This window comes from Chiloscyllium plagiosum, unplaced genomic scaffold, assembly GCF_037043375.1.
Source record: "Chiloscyllium plagiosum isolate Xiang-an unplaced genomic scaffold, Cpla_swu_hap1 HiC_scaffold_8, whole genome shotgun sequence".
Taxonomy (NCBI): Eukaryota; Metazoa; Chordata; class Chondrichthyes; order Orectolobiformes; family Hemiscylliidae; genus Chiloscyllium; species Chiloscyllium plagiosum.
The window spans coordinates 49,462,979-49,477,749 of NW_028270146.1; the positions used below are offsets into that span (position 1 = coordinate 49,462,979).

Here is a 14,771-nt window from a genome sequence, read left to right on the forward strand (position 1 = left end):
AAATTCCCCATCTGGAGTACATTTTGTGTCCTTGCCACCCGCTGCCTCTTCCAAGTGTTGCACAACATGGAGGAGCATTGGTTCATCAGCTAGGGAGGATGATCCGTGGTAGTCAACAGGAGGTTTCTTTACCTGTGTTTAACCTGAAGTCTCATGGCTTCATGGGATCCAGAATCAATATTGAGGACTTCCAGTGCAACTCCTTCCCAACTATACACAACTGTGCCACCCCTCTGCTGATCTGTCCGACAGGTGAACAGGACATATCCAGGTGATAGTGGTATCTGGGACATAGGCATACATATGGAGTCATACCTTACAGATGATGTCGGACTGTTGCTTGACTATTTTGTGAGACAGCTCTCCCAGTTTTGGCACTCACCCCCAAATGTAAGTAAGGAGAACTTTGCAGGGTCGATAGGGCAGCTTCTCTCCTTGTCTTTTCTGGTGCATAGGTCATAGAGTCATAGAACTATACAGAATGGAAACAGACCCTTTGGTCCAAATCGTCCATGTCAACTAGATATCCTAAATTAATTTAGTCCCATTTGCTAGCGTTTGGCTCATATCCCTCTAAACCCTTCCTATTCAGATCCCATCCAGATGTCTTTTAAATGTTGTATCCATCTGATTTCATTTTTATGCTGAGACTTTGTAGTGATCGATACAGCTGAGAGAGTCAACCACATTGCTGTGGGTCTGCAATCACATATACTCCAGACCAGGTGAGGATGTTACATTAGTGAGCCAGATGGATCTTTCTGACAATCGACAATGGTTTCATGCAGCAGTGGATTCTTAATTCCAGGTATATTTTATTGAATTCAAATGCTCCCAAATGCTATTGCAGGATTTGAATCTCAGTCCCCAGAATGTTAGCTGATTATCTGGGTTAATAGCCCGGTGATAATACCACTCGGCTGTTGTGAGGATCTCAAATCTGGATTTAGGCAGTTGTCAGAGGCAATGAATTAATGCATGCTTTTACTAACTACAAATGGCTTCTTAATGCAAGTAACATAACAAAATGGCTTATAGGAGCAAATTAATAATTCTTTTCATAATGGCATCTAACTCTGCTGAAAGCTGCATTACTGAACTAATTGAAAGAGATTAGCAAACAATGCTGTGTTCATTGTATGAATTAACTAAGTAAGGTATGACATTATTAAAGTATCCTAAACTGCCCTTGGAAAACAGATGTCCCAGAGAGAAAGACACACAAAACAAGTCAGTTCCCAGGAAATAATCGTTGGCTTAATTTTATGTCTGTTTGTCATTTTATTTCATTTTATTGGATTAATTTTGCAATTAAAGCTGTTCTGTTTGTTAAGAGACCTATAAATTTGTCTGTTTTAAGCTAAAGTGTGCAGCTTTTCCAGAGTACACAGAGGTGCTTAAACCATGTGTTGCTAGATAACCTATGCCTGGCATTGTAATAAGTTGTTAAATCTTGTTGAACCAGACCGAGCTGCGAATGTTTATTTGACCGATCGCGAAACCAAGAGGCCCTTCCCGAGTATCTGGATCTCCAATTGCCCCGCCAAGAACATAAAAGTTGGTCTAGGCAATCTTAATTCCAGATTTTCTTTGAATTAAACTTGATTGAGTTTTTTGAGGAAGTAATGAAGAGGATTGATGGGGGCAGAGCAGTAGATGTGATCTATATGGACTTCAGTAAGGTGTTCGACAAGGTTCCCCATGGGAGACTGATTAGCAAGGTTAGATCTCTTGGAATACAGGGAGAACTAGCCATTTGAATACCGAACTGGCACAAAGGTAGAAGACAGAGGGTGGTGGTGGAGGGTTGTTTTTCAGACTGGAGGCCTGTGACCAGTGGAGTGCCGCAAGGATCGGTGCTGGGTCCTCTACTTTTTGTCATTTACATAAATGATTTGGATGTGAGCATAAGAGGTACAGTTAGTAAGTTTGCAGATTACACCAATATTGGAGCTGTAGTGGACAGCAAAGAGGGTTACCTCAGATTACAACAGGATCTTGACCAGATGGGTCAATGGGCTGAGACGTGGCAGGTGGAGTTTAATTTAGATAAATGTGAGGTGCTGCATTTTGGGAAAGCAAGTCTTAGCAGGACGTGTACATTTAATGGTAAGGTCCTAGGCAGTGTTGCTGAACAAAGAGACCTTGGAGTGCAGGTTCATAGTTCCTTGAAAGTGGAGTTGCAGGTAGATAGGATAGTGAAGAAGGCGTTTGGTATGCTTTCCTTTATTGGTCAGAATATGGAGTACAGGAGTTGGGAGGTCATGTTGCTGCTGTACAGGACATTGGTTAAGCCACTGTTGGAATATTGCGTGCAATTCTGGTCTTCCTATTGGAAAAATGTTGTGAAACTTGAAAGGGTTCAGAAAAGATTTACAACAATGTTGCCAGGGTTGGAGTATTTGAGTTATAGGGAGAGGCTGAACAGGCTGGGGCTGTTTCCCCTGGAGCATCGGAGGCTGAGGGGTGACATTACAGAGGTTCACAAAATTATGAGGGGCATGAATAGGTTAAATAGGCAAAGTCTTTTCCCTGGGGTGGGTGAGTCCAGAACTAGAGGGCATAGGTTTAGGGTGAGAGGGGAAAGATATAAAAGAGACCTAAGGGGCAACTTATTCACGTAGAGGGTGGTACGTGTATGGAATGAGCTGACAGAGGATGTGGTGGAGGCTGGTACAATTGCAACATTTAAGAGACATTTGGATTGATATATGAATAGGAAAGGTTTGGAGGGATATGGGCCGAGTGCTGACAGGTGGGACTAGATTGGGTTGGGATATCTGTCGGCATGGACTGGTTGGACGGAAGGTTCTGTTTCCATGCTATACATCTCCATAACTCTATTATTGCACAAATGCCGATGAATGGGTTTTATCTTGTGACTACTACAGAGACATGGTTACAAGGAAATCAAAGGTGAGAGCAAAATATTCAGAGGTATGTGACTATGGAGAGGAAAGAGCATGGAATAAGAACAATAGTAAGAAATACCTTGAATTGGAAGTAGTAGAATCCATTTGGGTGAGGTAAGACATAAAAAGGGGAAGAAGACACTGGTAGGAATTGTGTAAATGCCTTCGAACAATACCTATACAGTTTGAACAGGAGGAACTTAGATCAGAAACAATAAGCTTAAGTGATAATATCTGCAAAAAGAATGTGGGCAGAGCTGACTGGAGTGGACTGGGAAAGCAGTTTGCAGTAAAACCAGTTGAGGGGTAATGGCAGACATTTTAAGAAAATAGTTCATGGCTCACAGCAAATAAATATTTCAGTGAGGAATGACCTGTACTTGAAGGTGTTTTCATTGAAATATGCAAGATTCTTTGAGGATTTGACAGGGTAGAATGTGGAGCGATTTTTCCTTATGTGAGAGTCTTGAACCCGAGGCCTCAATCTCAAAAAAAGTAGTTGCCTATTTAAAGTAGAGATGAGGAATTTGTTCTCTGGAAGTAGAGAGTTTGTGGCATTCTTGAACACAGAAAACTGTCGAGGCCCTGGTGTTCAGTATATTCGAAGCTTTTTTAATCAGTAAGGGACTCAATGGTTCTGGGTAGAAGGCAGGAAAATGGAGTTGAGGTTTATCAGATCAGCCCTTGATCTCATTATAGTGGAGCAAATTCAGTGGGCTGTAGAACATACCTCTGCTCCTACCTCTTAGTCTGAATCAGCTGAGTGATGTGCCTAGTTACATTGCATATCCATCTGGTTACTGAACTTTGTATTCTGCTTTGCGCGATTTCTGAAATTAATAACTTTACAATAATAAAATGCAATGGTGTCTACTTGCATACTATATTGATAACTAACCGTTGGTGTTATGGCGTTAGCAGGCATGTGGTAGCAAATTTATATTGCATTGTTTTCTATTTTATTTATCAGAATATTCTATGAAGTTTGAAACTGTTAATCTTTTTCTTCTTCTTTCTCCAAACCACAATTCCAATTTAACCAAGGTATCATCTGCTTCAACAAGTTGCACGAAGGGCAGACAGGTGTGATTCTTTCCATGACCAAATCTTCTGGAATACTGTGTATAGTTCTGCTCCCCCAATTATAGGAAGGATGTTATTAAGACGAGATGGTTCAGAAGTTTTTTACCAGGATATTGCTGGGTATGGAAGGTTTCAATTATAAAGAAAAGCTAGATAGACGAACTTTTTTTTCCACTGGAGCATAGGAGGCTGAGAGATGACCTTCTAGACGTTTATGAAATCATGAGGGGTATTGATAGGGTTAATGGTAGATTTTTTTCTCCCCCTAGGATGAGGGCCAAGAGCAAGCAGGTGGGATTAGTTTAGTTTGGGATTATGTTCGGCATGGACTGGCTGGACCAAAAGATCTGTTTCTGTGTGACTCAATGACTTGATGATAGGAAAATAGTAGTCTGGACTTTTAAGCAGTGCCTTGTTGCAATTCAGTCTGGTTTGCCAAGTCTGCTGGATTTCAAAATAATATTGAAGCCCAAAATACTATTAGTGATTCTTCATCTTGGAATGTGCGGCTGAGGCATTCCCACATTGCAGGGAATGGAATGTCATTGATGTGAGGAGAATTTCCATTATTCGTCTCACTGTAAATGCTTCTGGAGAAAGCTGTTGAGTAAGATGAGATGTATTACTGGTCTGCTAATTTGATAATTGCTTGAGCAACCGGTGGCTCCCCACTTGACTCCTCAAGGAGTCTCTGCTATCTACCAGTCACCAGGAGGTGTGTGATAGAAAACGCTCCCATTGTCTTGGAAACACACAGCAGGTCAGGCAGCATCCGAGGATCAGGAGAATCAGCAATAAAGGGCTTAAGCCCGAAACATTCATTCTCTTTGTTCCTCAGATGCTGCATGACATGCTGTGTCTTTCCAGTATCACACACTTGACTCTGATCTCCATCATCGGCAGCCTTCACCTTTTTTTCCCTCTCCCATTGTTTCGATGAATATAGCTCTAACAATATTGTAGCTTGACATCTTTTCAGAACAGAGCAGCCTGTTTGGCCTACACCTGTCCAGCACCGTAACAGTTCACTCTTTCTGCTTCCAAAGCAGAGACAGCAGCATATAACATGCAAGATGCATTGTACCAATCTGTAGCTTGCTGACCTGTAGCCTTTAGCAGGTACAAGGAAACCCAACTACAAGCTCCCCTCCAAGCTATACAGCATCTTGAGTTTAAAATATGTTGTTGTTCTTTCAGTGCTGCTGGGTTAATATTCTCAAAATACCTAACATCATGTTGGTATACCTTCACTAGATGCACTACAGTGCTTCAACTAGGTGGCTCATTGCCACCACTTCAGCAGTTACGACTGAACAACAATTCTAGTATTACCAGCAATGTTCACGTTCCATAAAAGAATAAAAACAAACATCCTTAAGTGGTCTGAAAGACTATTTGGTGAAATGTCAAATGTCTTCATAATGCAAGCAGTTCCACATTCTTTTGGAAGTTTTTTCTTTTTGGTGTTTGCAAGTTATACTTTTGAGAAATGTGCTCTCAGACCTTGTAACGTGATGATTTATTATACAATACTAGGTATAATTCAGTATGGTTTATGTGGAAGAATGCATATTCAAGGTTATGCTTATGGCAGTGATTAGAAACTCAACTATCTAGAAGTCTATCTAAAATTGCCAAGTTAACAATTTGAGTAAATATTTGAGCATTAGCAATCCTTTTCTTTGTTTCAGCTGTGAATTAGAAGAGCAGGTGACTGAAGGTGAACACGTAAACAGCTCCAGAGGTCAAAAGGAGCCGCAAAACACTCACTGCGAGGCTTTACCTGAAGCAGGTATGATAGAATTGTTTTGTGTAAAGTGATAAATGGTGAAGTTCAATTGAGGTATATTTGAGGTCATTAATATTGCACTAAATTTTTCAGCTGATGCAGATGACTACAAACAGATTCATCTATTACAGCATGTAGTTGTGAAGTTGCTGCACAGATACATGGCAGCTGGAATATTTATAAAAATCATTAAAATAAAACTGCCGTCTAAGAATATTTTTTATGGATGTAGTAATCATTGTGCATGTTTTGACAAGTCCAGTCTGAACTGCAAATAAATGTTAGTGGCCTCTGATTCAAACTTTGATAAAACCAATTGTAATGTAGAATGACCACATGATCTTTCCTTCATTCTTCTTTTCTTTCCACTCCTTTCGACACAATGCTGCAGTTGCCAAATAAATCTCGATGACGATTGGAAAAATCCCTGTAAAATATTGCAGGATGGAATAGAATTTATTGGATATTCCTAATATTTGATTTTATCTTTTGTGTGTGAAACTTTTCATCTGTGAATCATGTGTAAAGCCTAATTTTTTTATTACTTATATTTGTGTTAATTTTCCACTTAATTTCTCATGTCCATATTTTAGATCGAAAATGCCAGTATAAACTTGTCAATTAGTGATTTCTGTATTTGCTTGTTGTGCTGTTATGAAGCCACTTCTCTCAAGCATAATCTTGCAGCACTGCAAATTTTTTTATCTTGTTCTCAGGTACGTAGTTCTAATTTTATATTGCACACTTGAAGTTTTTTGCCTTTGTCTTTGTCCTCAAAGATTTTCTTTGAGCATTTCTCTCTTCCTTCTCGTTGCTACTTGGTTGAACATCTTTTGTTTTATATAGATATTTTATTGAAAAAAAATTTTAAAAGATTTTTTTACAAAATTACAAAAGTAATACAAAGAAATATAAGCATCAATATAAAATTAAATAAGTTTAAAAAAAAACAAAAAAGAAAAACCCCAACTAACTACTAATCAATCCTACAAACAACCAAAACATACAATAGAATATCATACATTACTAGCAATAAACAAAATAATTAAATAACTAGATGCATGCTCAAAATAGATTTACATCAAGTCATAATAAAACCCATATTTATATGGGATTCCTCCTCTCGGGGATCCTCGAAACAGCCAGAACCATTACCACAGCTAGACAAAATCCCTGGACAGTATGGCTGAAGTATCTGTGTTGATATAGTTCAAAAAGGGCTGCCATGTTTTATAGCATAATTCCTTTTTTTGGTGCACCATATTTGTAAGGAAGTGAAGGGGGATGTATTCCATGATTAACCTGTGCCAGTTCGAGAGTCCTGGAGGGCCTTTGGCTACCCAGTTCACTAAAATATTTTTCCTTGCATAACAGGAAAGAATGGTAAATAATTTCCTCTCATGCACATCCAGGGAGGGAAAATCTGAAGAGCCCAAAAGCAGGGACACTGGATCCGATCTAATCTCCGTACCCAAGATCCCTGTCAACGCATTCGCTACTCTGTCCCAATACCTACAGATCTTATGGCATGTCCAACTTCTGTTTAGCATTTAGGACGCATTGGGGTTGCTCCTGCCTTGAATTTTGAGAGTTGTTCAGGTGCCATATGAGCCCTATGGATTATCTTTAATTGAATAGCCTGAGTTCTATTACAAACAGAGATCTTTCTGGCATTTTCCCAGATGTTCTCCTACATTTCTGATGAGACTTCCAACCCTAATTCTTGATTCCAGGTTTTAAATAATCGTTCCATGTCCTTAGATACTTTATTATCTAATGAGTGATGAAGAGTACTAACTGAGGGCGGCTCCATTGGCATAGCACTCTCCTTTCCCAACCTGATTTGTTGGGGTTAAATATCAGTGTGGTCTTCTTTTGTATAAAGTCTCGTATTTGGAAATACCGAAAAAGGTCCCTGTTAGGCGCTCCAGACTTCTGGTGCAGCTGCTCAAACCTTCCCATCGAACAGGTCTCCTAAAAAGGAGATACCGCTGGACTTCAAAGTTATAAACGTAGCGTCTGTCACCCCGGCTGAAATCCCGATGCTCCCACTATAGGCGTATAAGGAGAGGTTTTTTGCAGGTTACTCTCACCTTGTTGCATTATCCTCCAGGGTTTAATTGTATTTAATACAATAGGGTTTTTACAATAGTCCATCATCTTGTCCATAAATAAAAGATTGATGAGGGGACATTTTGCTTGGGAGGTTTCAGGATCTAGGCTGAAAATGTATTGCTGGAAAAGTGCAGCAGGTCAGGCAGCATCCAAGGAACAGGAGAATCGACGTTTCGTGCATAAACCCTTCTTCAGGAAACCTCACTTTCTCCTCGAAGGTTTCAATATCTAGCCAGATTGGGTCTCTTGTGAGCCACAATCAGTTAGCTACATAGGACGATAAGGAGCTCAATTGATACCTCCTAAAATCTGGAAAGTCCAATCCTTCCCTTGCTTGTGGAAGCTGCAGCTTTTCTAATTTAAGATTCCAAGTAAAAGAGCCGAGCCAGCCGTAAAGCTTACGCAACGCCTGTCTTGGTAGCATCGGGGGAGCATTGTCACAGGATATAAAAGATGAGGTAGGATATTCATCTTAACTGGGGCTACTCTGCCTAACCAGAATATTGGAAGATCTCCCCAGTGTTGAAGGTCCTGTCTTATTTTCTCTAATAAGTGCATAAAATTGGCTATCTCCAACGTTCTAGTGACCACCGAAAAGGAAAACAAGATCTGTCTGGTAAATTAGATACACTGGCAAGGCCTCAGATTTCATGAAATTGATTTTATACCCTGAAATATACCAACTAAGTTGATCACTTGGATTAGACGAGACATGGATATCAAAGGATCACTTAGGAAGAGGACGATATCATTCGCATATAGAATGATTTTATGTTTGCCCGATCCAACCCTCAGAGCCGTTATGTTAAGGTCAGTTTGTATAGTTTCCGCTAGTGGTTCAATCACTAGCATGAATAATAATGGTGTAGAGGACATCCCTGACGACATCCCCTGCCAACACTAAAGCCATCCGAACTTAGACCATCAGCGATCATTGCTGCTTTGGGATCAATGTATAACACTGAAACCCATTTACTAAATACCTCTCCGACACCGAACATTTCCAGTGTATAAAAAAAGATATGGCCATTCCACCCGGTCAAATGCCTTCTTTGCGTCCAAGGAGACAGCTAAACCCGATATTATTTCCTGTTGGCAGGCTTGTATCATATTTAAGACCCTTCTGATTTTATTAGTTGACCTGCGGCCCTTTATAAATCCCATCTGGTCTCTTTTATGATGTATAGTAAGACCCTCTCCAATCTTAATGCTAACATTTTAGAAAGAATTTTGAAATCTACGTTTAGTAAGGATATGGGTCTATATGATGAGTAATCTTCTGGGGCCTTTCCCTCTCTAAGAATAAGAGATATTTGCTTCTCTCAATGAAGGTGGGAGGTAGCCCTGACTATGTGAATAATTGTACATATTTATGAGTGGCCCGACCAGTTCTCCGATAAAGTCTTTACAGACCTCGACCTGAAATCCATTTGGTCCAGGTGCTTTGCCACTCTGAAGCTGCCTAACTGCGTCGAATACTTCCTGGGTTGTCAGGGGAGCATTCAAGATCGACACCTGCTCAGAGGTTAAGCCTGGAAGGGTCATATTTTTAAAAAAGGATTCCATCTTCTCAGTTCTATCCTCACAGTCCTGCAATTTATACAGTTCAAAATAGAACTTTCTAAAGGCTGTATTGATCTTTTTATGATCACAAGTCAGGGTACCAGCACTTTCTCTAATGGACGCTTGAGGAGCCTTTTTTCTTTCTAGCAAGGTATGCTAGGTATCTACCAGGCTTGTCACCATATTCATATAATCTCTGCTTTGCAAATAATATTTCCATCTTTGCTGTTTGAGTAAGTGCGGTATTCAAGGCTGCCCTAAGGGCTGTGATCCTTTGTAGCTTAGTAAAGGAAGGCCTAATAAGATACGCTGTCTCAGCTGCCTTCAAGTGAGCCTTGAGCATGTGCTATTGCTCTCCCTTTTGTCTTTTCTGGTACGCAGAAAATTAGATGATCAAGCCTCGCGCATAAGCCTTAGTGGTCTCCCACATCATCGATGGGTTACTGGCCATTCCTGAGTTAATTTCCCAGAAGGTTTTGAATAGCTGCAAAATATACTTTATAAATTTGCTATCCTTCTATAAGAAGGGATCCATACGACAATGTCGGGGGCCTATCCCATCATCCCTAATCTTGACTTCCATATATGCTGCGGCATGATCAGAAAAAGCTATATTACCTATTTTGCAAGACAGTATGGAATTCAAAAGGGTCGAGGGGGCAAAAAACATATCATTTCTTGTATGGCACTTGTGTGGGTTAGAGTAGAAAATAAAGTCTGGGGGTGAAGGCATCTCCATACATCTACTAGTTCTAGCTCCTTATTCAGATCCGCTAATTGTCTAGATCTCAGAGATATACTCGTGGTGTTCTTAGGTATTCTATCTGTCTCTGGATCCATAATACAGTTAAAATCTCCTCATATAATTGTATGGTGGACTCTAAAAGCCATCAACTTAGAGAATGCTTCCGTTACAAATTCAAAGGGGTGCGCTGGGGGGCAATAAAGATTCCAAATTCCATAGTCCTCTCCATGTATTAGGGCTTTGATCAATATATTCCGTCCAGACTCACCTTTTATCTGGCTTAACATTTGGAAAGGAAGATTCTTCCGAATAAGAATGGCTACTTCCCTACTTTTTGAAATGAAAGATGAGAAAAAAAGCCTGATCAAATCTGCCCTGTTGTAGCTTTATATGTTCTTTGTCAAGTACTCGTGTCTCCTGCAACAGAGCTACATCAACCCTTTCTTTTTTGAGACTTGATAATATCTTTTTCCTTTTGATTGGTGAATTACTCCCCTTGACATTCCAGGTGCACCATCTAAGTGAATGGCTAGCCATGATCGTCGAGGCAAGCCTGAGACCCCCCCCAGGAGGAAGAGCCCCACTCAAAAAACCTTGAATAAAGACTGTAAGAATTTCACAAATACAGAAATTCTTTAAAACATTTAAACCAACACAATTAAAAGCTATTCCTAAGTGAAAAAAACAACGCAAAACATATTTGAAAGGAGACTTTCCCCCTTGCTCCCAGGGAGCATAACTACCTATCGATAACCCCACCATAACCTCTCCTAGCTAGGGCTCTGCTCTTTGCCCAGGCATTATAGAATGGAGTAGATAAATTCAAATATTTTATAAAACCAATTAAAAGTGAGGAACCCCCCCGCCACACACCAACATCTAGGTGCGTTTCGCAAACGCAATAATAAAAAATAGAAATATATGACATTACAATATTACAACCTCAGCAATTATTAGGCAACTGAGTAAAATGAGGAAAGAAGAAAACCCTGCCCTTAAGAAAAGGGCAAGTAAAAACAAATCCCCCTCGCCCACAAATCGAGTAATCCGCACGAACTATAAAAAGGAAACCAAAGGAAGAGAAAAGAACAAGCCCCCACCCCCAGGGAAAAATAAGTGGAAGAAGGATGAAAAAAAGATTTTAAAGGGGATAATAAAAGTCATTATCCATATGGTTCGAGTCCCGCAGTCTACTTAAGAGAGTCCAAGAATTATTTTGATTTTTCCAGCGACCCAAAGTTGTAACTGGATCCTCCATGGCTGAAGTGCAGTGTTGCCGGATAATGCATGGAGTATTAGATATTTAGGTCTCTCAGACGCTTCTTCATCTCATCGAATGCCCTCCTCTTGCGCACCACGGCTGGAGAGAAGTCCTGACATAACATTATTCTGGAGCCCTTGTGCATTATGGCTTGGGGATTCTTCCCCAGGACTCTAGAGGCTTCCAGGAGCTTTGGTTTTCTTTGTAGCATTAGAGTCTGATTAGAACCGAGCAGAGGTGCTGGTCTGACCCGGGCCTGCGTATAGCAACCTGGTGTGCCCACTCCACCTGCACCCGGCCCGATCCCGACTCCAACTTCAATAATTGTAGGAGCCATCGCTCCAAAAAGTCTACAAGCTGGCCTTCCTCTTCCTGTTTGGGAAGGCCCAGCAACCAAATATTTTTCTGAGGTCGTCGATGTGCTACTCTAGGGTCTGGATTCGCTACTTGAGAGCCTGGACCTGACCTATGGACAACTCGGCAGCCGTTTCCAAGGCTGTGGCCCGTTGCCCCGCCCCTCCGCTTCTGCAGCATGACCGAGATTGACTCCCACCTGGACCTGGATTCCTCAATAAGTGTGTCGATCTTCTCTTGAAGTTTGGCGATCCTGGAGAGCATGCTCACCTCTGCAGGGAAGTCCCCTGAGGCAGCCACAGATGTCTCCGCTGCTGCGGGAGGGGTGGGTTCCTGCCTGTTGCGAGCTGCGGGAATTTTTGCCTTTAGTCATTTTAAAAACAACACCAAAGTATCCAAGTTTGATGTAAAATGACTAACTACGCTGGGCAAAAGCTATATTAAATGATTTAAAGGGTGAGGTGGAGGTGGGTGCCCCACTTTGCCAGAGTCTTAGGCAGAGCACTATAGACTCAGACTTGCTGGTTCGCCGCCATCTTGAATCCGGTTGAACATTTTAAGCATTTACTTGTCTGTCACTGGTCAAGAGTGGCAGTATTATGTATTGTCTGCAAGATACATTTCAGCAATCTCCTGCCACCTATTCAGAAGCACGTTTCAAACTCTGAGCCTTAATCAGTTAGAAGGACAAGGGCAATGTGAGCATGGGGACCACAGTAAAAGCAAGTTCCCCTCCAAGCCAAGCATTGCCCTTTCTGATGCTTCAGTTGAGTGAAAAATTAGGATCTTGCTCCTGAGCAACACTGTCAGTATACTTGCACCACGTGGGCTGCAGATGTTAAAGAAAACCATTCGCTCCCACATTCTCAGACAAATTACGGGTGGTTAAAAAATGCTTGCTTTGTTAGCTATGCTCGCATGCCCTGAATTAATGAAAATAAAATCCCATCTTTGAATGAACTTTGGCTCTTGTTAAGCCTTTTTATTTCCTATGTTTGCAGACGTAACTCTTTCATATGTTCATCAGCATTAAGACTGCTCACTTTAATCTCCTTTTCTCCTTTTTTGAGTTCCCTAATCCCTTTCTTGCCATGAAATAGAAACCTACAAATTGCTAGGCATTTGTTCTATAAATTTTAACTTAATTAATTAAAATTAATTATTCTCTGGAGGCCTTTTGTGAACATTTGTCTTGCTTTGTTTGTCCTTCAAGTAAACTAATGTCTATTTCTTCAGATAAGCTCACTGTTGAGTTTTAGCACTTGATTATTTTGCAGTGGAATCTCTTGATGTGATGCATGTAAAAATGCCACTTCCTAAAATGTATTTCTTAAAGTATTGGACTCTTCCAATCAGTAAAGCTTGCAGAATTGCTTTTGATGATTTGTGCTAGTTATTTGTTGTGCTTCTGAGATATTATGTTGCTTAAGTTATTGGGGAGCTGATCTGCAGGATCAGGTGATAATCTGAAAATTACCATGTTGAATGTGGAATTAAACAAAAATTGTAAATTGCTTGAGATTAATTTGCAGGATTATGTTTGTATGATGTCTACTTGCTGTTACATTTTATATTGGTGAATAGCAAAATACTGACTATTTTGACAAAACTTGGCAATTTAATGTTTGATGGTTTTACATACAAGATATATTTACCTTTGGAAAAAATAGTATTTTTATTAAACTAACCTTTGAATGTCTTCCGGAGGTAGACAGCAGCCTGTTGGAAAATGATGATGAATACCTTCCTGGCATTTCCCTTCAGACATCAAGACCTCGTCTTTCCACATTAAAGACAATAAGTATGATGCAAGTAGCCGACTATAGATATCCAGAATTACCAATCACTAAACATAGAGAACAGGTAGGGAAGCACTTCAGATTATGTTATTTATTCCTATGCCATAAGGAAATGTTGAGCACATGAATAAGTGCAAAGAAAGTCTTTGTTGGAAGGCATGTTTTTCATAATACCATAAAATTAATCAATGTTTTCATGCAGCCTATCACTCAATTAATATTTTGATTGCAGAAAGAAACTGAATGGATATAGCAAGTTGTATCAATTCTTTTATACTGAAGTAAGTAACAGAAAAGATTTTGTAATATACCTTTCACACTAGTCAAATGTCTCAAAGCTCTTTGCAGCCTTTGTTGAAGCATGGATGATATTGTAATGTGAGACTTAAAAGTCAGCCTACACAGAATAAGGTCACATGAACAGTAATGTAATAATGACCAGATAATGTGTTTTCTTCTAATGTTGATAGAGGGCTAAATGTTGTGCAGGACACAGACCATTGTTTGAAATAATGGCATTGGATTTTAATGTCTGTCAAGTAGGGCCAAAAAGGGCTTCAGTTTTGTCTCACTTCTTCAGCGTGTGTGAGAGTCTTGACTTTGGCACTCAAGGCCTGAAGTTGAATTTGAATGCACAATCTATCAACTGAACTACACACACACACAAAACCGAAAATAGGCTAAGTTGGTGGGCAGTGGAACAGAATCTCTGCTTCGGGTTAATGATTTCTTGTCGGATAGAAGTTGTTTAGAGATGTATGGAAAGGGAGCGAAAGGTTAAAATAGACAAGATGAGGAATGAGAGAAAGGTCCCAAGACGAAGATTAGCAACTCGTAAGAGGGTGTGTGGAAGACCCTGTCGTAGGCCACTTGTGACTCTGAGAAGAGCAGGTGAAGGAAAGAATTTTGTTGAGATGGATAGTCAGCAGACCAGAGAAGGCAGTTTGTTGGACTGAGAGGAGTAGTTGAGCAAAGATAGTCAGTAGCACTTTGAGGACTGTGCAAGAGACCAGCAGTCTGTGTCGCTTAAAGGAGCAGCTGAGAAAAGCTCTCCAGACAGTTAGTTAGATTCATTAGAGTTAATTGGTTCGCAGTTTTACTTTGTACTACTTTATCCCCATTTTAAGTAACTTGTCTGAAATTCAGCATG

The 14,771-nt window shown here is 40.3% G+C and overlaps 1 protein-coding gene across 1 annotated transcript in view; it reads left to right on the forward strand.

Moving 5' to 3' along the window:
* tdrd9 (tudor domain containing 9) overlaps positions 1-14,771 on the forward strand; it is a 146,758-nt gene that overhangs the window by 20,891 nt on the left and 111,096 nt on the right. The window contains exons 2-4 of the mRNA XM_087989480.1: positions 5,687-5,787; positions 7,854-7,855; positions 13,530-13,685. Coding sequence (XP_087845606.1) covers positions 5,687-5,787; positions 7,854-7,855; positions 13,530-13,685 — 259 coding nt within the window. The remainder of the gene's footprint in view (positions 1-5,686; positions 5,788-7,853; positions 7,856-13,529; positions 13,686-14,771) is intronic.